Here is a 10,524-nt window from a genome sequence, read left to right on the forward strand (position 1 = left end):
TCCTCTGGACCTCTTCCTGCAGCTCTACACTCAGCATCTCCCTCTCCTCTGGACATGAACCATCTCAGTCTGGACTTTATCTCCAGAACCTCTAACATGCTGTTCCTCTGATGGACTCATTCCTGATCCATCCTGGTCACTCCCAAACAGAACCTCAGCATCTTCATCTCTGCTTCCTGTCTCTGGTCTGAACAACATGGCTGTTCTCTCCACAGTTATCTAGAGCTTCTATCACATCTGACACTTTCCTTCACCCATTCCACGATGACAAAAGATAAATATCTCAACATAAAAGAGTTCAACCACATGCTGGAAGCTCAGGTATTCACAGGTATAAAGAAGAACGCTGTTTCTGACCATTGATGGTTCTCTGAATCAATCCACGTAAATCGATGTGCTGACATGCAGAAAAAGTTTAGGATGTGTGTGGTTTTACAGCTGACTGGCATGTTCTTCCATGTTCTTCCATGTTCTCTCATGTTCTTCCATGTTCTCTCATGTTCTTCCATGTTCTCACGTGTTCTCTCGTGTTCTCTCGTGCTCTCACGTGTTCTCTAGTGTTCTCTTGTGTTCTGTCGTGTTCTGTCGTGTTCTGCCGTGTTCTGTCGTGTTCTCTCGTGTTCTGTCGTGTTCTCACGTGTTCTGTCGTGTTCTGTCGTGTTCTCTAGTGTTCTGTCGTGTTCTGTCGTGTTCTGTCGTGTTCTCTCGTGTTCTGTCGTGTTCTCTCGTGTTCTGTCGTGTTCTCTCGTGTTCTGTCGTGTTCTCTCGTGTTCTCTAGTGTTCTCTCGTGTTCTCCAGCTACAAACCAAACTTCAGGTTCCCTGTGGAGGACTGCAGGCTCTGTCCAGCAGGAAAACTCTGCAGGATTCCAGAAACCTCAAACATCATCTTCATGTCTCGCCTTCGTCACAGCCTCTGATTGGAGAGACAAGGTGTGATGGCTGCCATGGCAACGCCGCTGCCACTGACTGGAGTGATGTCTATGGTTGCTGTGGTAACAGCAGCGGTCCTGATGAGGAGTTACGCTTACTTTTGTGTTTGTGTGTGTGCATGAGTGCAGCTTCTGCAGCTCTGGAGCTTCATTAAAGTTTGGGCTTTAGGAACCCCCCCCCACACCCCCGGTTCACAGCTGGACAGAAGCTTCTTCTTACTGAGGTTTCCGGTTCTGCTGCAGCGACGAGGATGAGGATGTTTCTTCTCACAAAACCAACAAATGTTCAAACTCGTCTCAAGGACGCCGCCGACGCGACGGCAGCAGCCAAGACTGAAACAGAATTTGAAGAGGAAGTTTCATCCATATGGACCGGATGAACTCCCACGACCCCCCAGCCCCTACAGAGGGCGTAGAGCTGGTCTTCTGTTCCATCACTAGAACCCAAACCTCACCGCCCTCCTCTCCAGGATTCTGGCAGAGACTCTCACAGGGAGGATGAGGAGAGGAGTTTATCTGAGCTCACTAACCACCCTGGTGTCTTCAGTTCCACTGATGGACAGCCCCCCCCAGAGTCCCCCCATCTGCTTCCTCAAGAAGGAGGCGTCTCTGCAAGTTCAAGGAGATCCTGGAGGAACTCCTTCTACCGCCGGACAACGTCCCGCCCACACAGTGGGGGCAGAGAACGGCTTCCCCTCCTGAGCCGGTGAGATTTTGTGGATCTGGAGGAGATGTTTCCTCAGGTCATCTTACAGCAGCCTCTCCTGTTCAGACCACTGAGAGCAGACGCTTGAAGGTTTCATTCACAGTCGCTGATCTGAAGGCCTTGACTGACCAAAGTCCTTCATCCAAACCGGTTTCTTGAAACATACCTGTGATGGAGATCTTTGCAGACCAGTTGGAGGTTCCGTCCAGGACGCTCTGCTTGATGTTCTTCATGTGTTGAGCGTGGATCGTCTTCGAGATGTTGAAGACCTTCCGGATCTCCTCAAAGATCTCAGGCTTGTTCCTCTCACGGATCTTCATCCTGTCTTTCATGGCCATGATGATGTGCTGCGTCCGGTCCTCCGCCCCCGTCTTGGAGCTCTTCTCCGCAGCTCCTGAAGACGTGGCGTTCGTTAGGAGATACACAGACATTCAAAGACGTCCTGATTTCAGGGGAGGGACTCACTCTGCAGGCAGTCGGCGTTCAGGAGCTCCTGACATTTCTCGTGCACTTTCACACCACACTCTGCACAGCGCATGCCCTGCCGGGCGATGCCCCACAGCAGGCCTTCACACTCGTAGCAGTAGGTGGGCTTGGTGGCCGTCCACACCTCAAAGTGATGCGGCGTGGTGCAGGAGATGGGGTAGATGAGAGCCTCCAAAGTCTTCTTGTAGACGTGAGTTTTCTGTCAGAGCGGAAAGATTCAGAATGTAGAGCATTACAATGAAAGGAGATTAAAGAAAATGAAAGGAGATGGAAGGAGATACAGGGAGATGAAACGAGATAAAAGGAGATGAAAGGAGATGAAAGGAGATGAAAGAAGATGGAAGGAGATGAAAGGAGATGAAAGGAGATAAAAGAAAATGAAAGAAGATGAAAGGAGGTGAAAGGAGATAAAGGGAGATGAAAGAAAATGAAAGGAGATAAAAGGAGATGAAAGGAGATGAAAGGAGATGGAAGGAGATACAGGGAGATGAAAGAAAATGAAAGGAGATAAAAGGAGATAAAAGGAGATGAAAGAAGATGGAAGGAGATGAAAGGAGATAAAAGAAAATGAAAGAAGATGGAAGGAGATGAAAAGAGATAAAAGGAGATGAAAGAAGATAAAGGAGATGAACGGAGGTCAAAGGAGGTGAAAGAAGATAAAAGGAGATGAAAGGAGGTAAAAGGAGATGAAAGTAGATAAAAGGAGGTGAAAGGAGATGAAAGGAGATAGAAGAAAATGAAAGGAGATGGAAGAAGATAAAAGGAGATGAACGGAGGTGAAAGGCCAGGGGCAGCTCCAGGATGTTTTCTCTGCAGTAGCTTAGAGGTTGCTCAGTGACTGTAAAGAGCTGCTGATTCACTTTTATGTCAAATTACATTCAAGGAAGGATCGTATCAGGAGAACATGTTCATAGGATGGTAATTAACACCAGATTTAAATGTGTTGTCAGCAGATTACACTTTCATTGTTAAAGAGATGTAAGTTTGACACTTCAGTCCTGCTGCAGGAGAAGCAGCTTATGGAGGATTTTGGTGCCGTTATTCCAAACACAAACACACACACACACAAACACAAACACACACACAAACACACCCCCCCACACACACACAAACACAAACACACACACACACAAACACACCCACAAACACAAACACAAACACACACACAAACACAAACAAACACACAAACACAAACAAACACACACTGGTTTGAATATAAAACTTCAAAAAACAGTTTTGCACTTGAAACAGCAAAATGCAATTAAACCTCAAAAACGAGCAAACAAAACATTTTTCACTCCAGAGAAATTCTCTCTCTTCTGCGGAGAACCGCGTTACAAACGTGCAACAAAAACCAGCCAATCCCGGACAGACAGTCTACCAGCTGATTGGAGGAATTTCTGACCAATCCCCATCAGGCGTCATGTCCGTGTCTGTGGTTGGCTGGTTTTGTGGCCCGCTTGTAACGCGGTTCTCCGCTCTTTTGTCTGACCTACTGACCACGTTCACCTGACAGGGACAGATAAACACAAGGATAAAATTAGAAGATCTAAATTCATTCTTGTGTCGGTGAAAATAAATATATATAAGAACGTTCCAGAGACCCGAGCAGGCAGCCGCCAGCCAGCCTCCCGGGTCGGCGTACCTGATCCCACCAGTCACTGAACGCATCACGTCCAGAGACGAGTCCCTGATTGGTAGATACGACGCAGTGACCTCACCAAGGTTCAGACATTTCAAATCTCATGTCAGACTCAAAGAACGCCGCAGAACCTCAGGTCACGTCTGAGCTTTTGATGTTGAGACTGCCCCCCCACACACATCAGGTTTGGTCTTTTCTCTGGTTTTATTCCTGTCAGAACTTTACTCTCTTTTTGACCCATCTGCTCCTGATGGACCAGCGCCTCCTGCCTAAAGGAGGTCCAGAAGGAGGAACAGCAGACGGACTGAATGAAAGAGCAGAACCGGGACAATCCGGGTTTGATTCTGACAGGAGCGTTCATGACAGCTGAACTCGAAACCGGATCAAAGTCCTTGACTGTTGGTGAAACCAAAACCTCACTGAGCATGTGCAGAGGATGAAACCAAAGCAGCACAAGTAACGCTGTACAGGTGCGGATGAACACCTGTCGAGACTCCGTCTGTCAGGTGTGTGTGGAGGCGAGTTACTCACCAGCTCTCCGTCCTTCAGGGAGGCCCGCGTGGCCAGAGTCTGAGCCAGGCCGGCTTTCCTGGACTGGATCATGGACTGAAACCACAGAGAGCCACAGTCAGTTCCTCAGGTGTGTCAGAGCGCTGTCGGTCTGCCAGGTGAGCCGTCCAGGTCGGGATTAAAACTCATGCATGCCTGCTGGACTGACTCATCATCCTTGTGTGGGTCTTATGGACCGGAGGGGCTGATTAGGGAATGCTGGCCACACCTGCCAGGTGAGGTCAGGGGATGGAAAAGGGCAAAGCAGCAGCAGGAAGCTACTTGAAACTTTGACCACAAGTGCAGAATGCTGGAAACTGAAGGTTGAGGAGAGAATATGGTAACATTTAGAGACAGACTCATCCAGCAGATCTGATCTGGTGGATTGGACTCACCATGGCCTGAAGCAGATGGAAGATCCAGAAGGTTAGGACAGAACGGAAAGAAAGCAGACAGACACAAACACAACTTCAGCGTTCACATCAGTCCTTCACAATCAGGATTCAACGTCTGAAGACAGAGAAGTACAGCTGTTTCTTTTAAGGTTAAGGTTAGGATTAGGGTTAGAATCTGGTGGGTTGCTATGGTAATCAGAGAAGTGGCAGAGAACTACTAAAGTCTGACTTCCTGTAAGATGACCTTAGTTTATTCATCTGTCAGGACAGTGTACAAATACTAGTTTACGGTAGAAATAAAACACACTAAAGCTGGAAGGCCGCTACCCTAAGAGCAGCGTTTCCTCTGTGACTTACAGCCGCCAAACCTCAGAAAAGGCGGAGTCTGCTGCTGCACTCACCAGGTCGCTGACCAGCGAAACGGGCCTCCTCCTGCGGAGGTCCGGCATGCTGTCGATCCCAAACGGAGCGTTTCCTCTGAGGACGACACAGAAGTCACAGATCAACATTAGCGTCAGCAGCTACACGTCGGAGTGTGCAGGCCCCGCCCACTGACCCTGGCTTGGCCCACGGCTGCTTGTTGGGGTCCCCCTCTAGACGTGGACCCTGGAACACAGAGACAAACGTCAGGACGCGGAACAGGAGGTTTTTCTGCACTGAAGGTCTATGAGGAAACCATAAGATGAAGACGGAGATGAACAGAGTTGGTTGAGTTTCAGTTTCATGCCGAGGAGACGACCTTCACGTCTCCATTCACTCCTGAGCTAAAAGCAGCAGACGAGGATCTAACAGCTTCACATTAACGCTGCATGCTGGAGTCCTGCTGCTCTGAGCCGTGAGGAGATGGATTCATGGAACACCTGACGGCAGGTGTTTGCAGGAACAAACAAAGGTTACGACAGAAAGAAGCTTCTCTGAGGATGTTACATGTAACCTGGTCTCCATCTTCACCTCCATCTGTAAAACAGAGAAGGAGACGCTCAGAGTGACAGAAACCATAAATGTTTCAGTAACACGTAGAACTCCTCATGAAAGCTCTGCTAATATTTCCTCTGACCGCCTCAAAGTCAGGCGGGCTTTCCAAGAACATGAGTCATCGTTTCTAATTCACTAAGTGGCTCCTCAGGAGGAGCTCGTCAGAGGAGGACAGGAGGTTCAGCTGCACCAGCGACTGACGTTTAGATCTGGACTCAGGCTGTGCTGCACCAGACTCAGAACTACCTAAGTCATTCTGGGAGGAGCTGGACATGCTCCTTCCGAGGAGGTCGCGCTTGGTTTCCCGTTTGTCTCGCAGAACCTGCTGGAAGCTCCTCAGACCCGTCAGTCTGCGCTCCTCCACCCGACCTTCAGCCTCCACGCCGGGACCCGGCTCGGTTGGTCCGGCTTCTTCCAGGTCTGAAGATTCTTGTGCAAACAGGTGTCCTGCAGGTGAAAGCTGGTCCTGAAGTTCTGCAGGTTCTTCCACTGGAACCGGCTGGTCTGAGGCAGCAACCGGACCTTCAGAACCCGGATGACCCTCACACACACTGTCCACCCGCCGGATCACCGCAGACGGCCGACTGACGCCGTTCCATGTGACTTCTCCTGGAGCGCCCGCCCCCCCATAAGAAGGCTCCTCCCCCAGCTCCTCCCACCGCTCCTCAGCAGGAAAGTCAGTTTTCCCTTCAGCTGGAGGAACTTCCAGTTTTCGTAGAGCCCCTCTCAAGGCGGAGCTAAAGCCGAGCACCGCCCGCCCAAAGCGCTTGACGGCGAAGCCCTCAGGGGGGGCTCCTTCAGGAACCCGGTCTGCACAGTTCTGGTTCAGGATTAGTGCTCCGTCAGCAGCGGCGCTGAAGCAGGTCTCACTCCACCCCCCTCCAGACGCCTCCCCAGGAGGGAAACAGGTCTCCCAGCTGGCTGAAAAACTCAGGTCACTAGTCTGCTGGAGGTCGGAGTCCTCGGCGTCGGCAGTGAGGCGTGAATGGTAACCTGAGCTCTGGGGGAGGGACACATCAGCCCCACATTCACATCCATCCGCTTGGAGGTTAGAGAGATCTGGAGGTCTGGACCGGCTCCGCCTCAGAGGTCTGTTCCCCTCCTCCTGCCTCCTGTTGGCTGGACAGTTGGATCCCGGTTCCGAGCTTCCCATGGGCGGACCTCCTGCCGCTCCAGGATGCTCCCAGCTCCCACCTCCTCCTCGAGGAGGGCCGCTCCAGCCGTCGGGACCATTCCGGGGCCACGCCGGATCCACGTGGACGCGGCGTGGTGGAAGAACGTCGGCCCAACGCTCCTGTCTGTCTCCGTGAGGCTTTGGTTCATGGGAAGATGAAGGCCTTTCCAGGTCGGACTCGGACTTGGAGCTGTGACCCGAGGACAGGGAGCTGGGGCTCGGACAGTCCCGCTGTTCCCGGTATGTGGAGCCCAGTTTTCCAGTCAAATAAGCATCTGGGATGTCTGAGCTCTGCTCCGAGGTATCATCCTGCTCCTCCATGGATTCCTGAGCGGGAGACACAGCCAGCTCTTCAGCTCCCACTTCTCCGTGAACGCTGTGGCGCTGGCGGTGCGCTGTGGGGAGACCGTTGACGTCCGTGTTTGGCCCCGCCCTCCCTAAGGTGCTGTGGGCACTGACGGGTCTTCTACGAGCAGATCCCGGCTCAGACCAGGAGTCCACACGCGCGGCGGAGCCGGCTCTGCTGCTGGAGCGCATGCCCTCGATCTCCAGCAGGACGGCGTCCACGCAGGACGACACCTCCTCCACGGACCCGCGCACCGATGTCAGGTAGTCCCTGAGGTCGGAGATCTCCTCCTGGATCTTGTTGATCCCTCGCAGCTCTTTTAGAATATGCTCTATGACTGCGCTGGAGGCGGCCTCTCTGTCGTCCTCACAGAGCGGCTGTGGGGGGGTCCGGTTGAAGCTGCAGTCTAAGCAGTCGCCGGCAGAGTACGGTCGCTTGGGACGGCCTCGGGGGGGGGACAGGTCCCTGCCGCCGTGGAGTCTGTTCCCATTCAGGTCCGGGCTGGGGGGGCTGTAGAGCGGCGTCCGCTCGGGGGCGTCCCGGAGTCCGCTCTCAAAGGAAATGTGTCTGACCTGGGTGGGGCCTCGGCTGCGTCTGCGCAGGCTGCAGGGCATCTTCATGCAGCCCTCCCTGTTCAGCTCCGCCTCCCCGACACACGACGGACTCCTGCTGGGGGCCCGCGGCAGCTGTGGGAGGGAGCAGCACGGCCCCCCCTCATCTTCCTCCTCGGCAGCTGCGTGATGAAGGAGGGAGTCTGGGACGTGAGGTTCTGCAGAACCCTGAAGCAGGCGGTGGATTTTCCCTCGAATGACCAAAGCCACTTTGGGGTTCGGCGCCCTCTTTTTGGGAAGATGAACTTTGGGCTTTGCTCCCCCTTTGGGGGCGACGCCGGCTCCATGTTGTCCGTTGAAGCGATTCCTGGAGAACATCTCCTCACTGGAGCGGCTCCTTTCCCATGGTGGTGCTGGGAAAGGCTTCTGGGTCGCAGCTCAGCGAGAGTGAAACTTCTCCTGAAACTTCTTCTGAAGTTTCTCCTGAGACTTCAGTCCAAATCAGCATCAGCTGAGGGACGGAAACACAAAGAAGACATTTAGAAACGAGAACTTTCAGGGAAACTGGGTCTGAAGCTGACTCAAGGACATTTCAGGGACGAAGCCTGGAGACGTATGTTAGAGACGACGTGAAAAGGCTTTGTACATCCTCAACATCTCCTTCCCTCAGTTTCTGTCCAGATCTGGACCAGATCTGAACCAGATCTGGACCAGAAGGTCCATATCTGGTTCAGGTGTGGACGGGAGCTCCGGAGAATCGCTCTGGGACTCATCTGAACTCTAAACGAGTGATTCGGGTTTTGCTGCAGGTGACTCCGCCTTTCAGAGCATGAAAAACAGACTGGAAGCTCAGAGGTTCTCCTCAAACTTCTGAAGGGAGACGAAGCGCGGAGCAGAAAAGATCCAGAAAATGTTCAAACGCTTGACTGAGTTCATGAAAGTTTATCGCTGAATTTATTCCAGTTGAACAGAAACATTCAGATTTCCTTCCGTCAAATCTGAAACGTACAGAAGACTGGAAGGCTGTAATCTGAATATAATCAGGCTATAATCAGGATGTAATCTAGATATGATCAGGCTGTAATCTGGATATAATCAGGATGTAATCTAGATATGATCAGGCTGTAATCTGGATATGATCAGGCTATAATCTGGATATAATCAGGCTGTAATCTGGATATGATCAGGCTGTAATCTGGATATAATCAGGCTGTAATCTGGATATAATTTGGATATAATCAAGCTATAATCAATATATTCAGGCTATAATCTGGATGTAATCTGGATATGATCCAGCTGTAATCAGGATATGATACAGCTATAACCAGGATATGATCCAGCTGTAATCTGGATATGATCCAGCTGTAATCTGAATATGATCCAGCTGTAATCAGGATATGATACAGCTATAATCAGGATATGATCCAGCTGTAATCTGGATATGATCCAGCTGTAATCTGAATATGATCCAGCTGTAATCTGAATATGATCCAGCTGTAATCTGGATATGATATGGCTGTAATCTGAATATGATCCAGCTGTAATCTGGATATAATCAGGATATAATCTGGATATAATCAGGCTGTAATCTGGATATGATCAGGCTGTAATCTGGATATAATCAGGATATAATCTGGATATAATCAGGCTGTAATCTGAATATGATCAGGCTGCAATCTGAATATAATCAGGATATAATCTAGATATGATCAGGCTGTAATCTGGATATAATCAGGCTGTAATCTGGATATAATTTGGATATAATCAAGCTATAATCAATATATTCAGGCTATAATCTGGATGTAATCTGGATATGATCCAGCTGTAATCAGGATATGATACAGCTATAATCAAGATATGATCCAGCTGTAATCTGGATATGATCCAGCTGTAATCTGAATATGATCCAGCTGTAATCAGGATATGATACAGCTATAATCAGGATATGATCCAGCTGTAATCTGGATATGATCCAGCTGTAATCTGAATATGATCCAGCTGTAATCTGAATATGATCCAGCTGTAATCTGGATATGATATGGCTGTAATCTGGATATGATCCGGCTGTAATCTGGATATGATCCAGCTGTAATCAGGATATGATCAGGCTGTAATCTGGATATGATATGGCTGTAATCTGGATATGATCTGGCTGTAATCTGGATATGATCCAGCTGTAATCAGGATATGATCCAGCTGTAATCTGAATATGATCCAGCTGTAATCTGGATATGATCTGGCAGTAATCAGGATATGATCAGGCTGTAATCTGGATATGATATGGCTGTAATCTGGATATGATCCGGCTGTAATCTGGATATGATCAGGCTGTAATCTGGATATGATCCGGCTGTAATCTGGATATGATCAGGCTGTAATCCAGCTGTAATTAATGATTTTGTCAGCAAAGAGTCACAACTTCTTTCAGGAGGAAAGATTTTAAAATTTCCAGCACAGACTCAACAAACTATCAAAGATCTTTGATGATGATCAGAGGAATCAGGAGAGACTCGGAGATTCACGTCCGCTTCTTTCATTTTACGTAACATTCTCCTGATCGATGCTGAAAACAAACATCTGAGCGTTTATAAATGCAGCTCCTTCCTGGTGGGGGCGCTTTGTAATCAGAAACCTGCTCGCCCATCTTCATGTCGAGGTCTGATGAACGTACCAAAACCTAACAACTGTACTCAAACCAAGCTTTGTGGTTGCCATGGTAACATCCTCTCAGGGGCGGAGTCACAGAGCTCTGGGGTCATGAAACCAGAA

General features: G+C 49.9%; 1 protein-coding gene across 1 annotated transcript in view; it reads right to left on the minus strand.

Annotated features, from left to right (window-relative positions):
• LOC112136336 (protein unc-13 homolog B) overlaps positions 1-10,524 on the minus strand; it is a gene marked incomplete in the record, with an annotated part of 71,577 nt that overhangs the window by 24,527 nt on the left and 36,526 nt on the right. Inside the window, 6 exon segments of the mRNA XM_036213481.1 lie at positions 1,804-2,031; positions 2,103-2,322; positions 4,297-4,371; positions 4,710-4,715; positions 5,111-5,186; positions 5,266-5,315. Of these exon segments, the coding sequence (XP_036069374.1) occupies positions 1,804-2,031; positions 2,103-2,322; positions 4,297-4,371; positions 4,710-4,715; positions 5,111-5,186; positions 5,266-5,315 (655 nt within the window).

The sequence above is a fragment of the Oryzias melastigma genome, linkage group LG9, assembly GCF_002922805.2.
Source record: "Oryzias melastigma strain HK-1 linkage group LG9, ASM292280v2, whole genome shotgun sequence".
Taxonomy (NCBI): domain Eukaryota; kingdom Metazoa; phylum Chordata; class Actinopteri; order Beloniformes; family Adrianichthyidae; genus Oryzias; species Oryzias melastigma.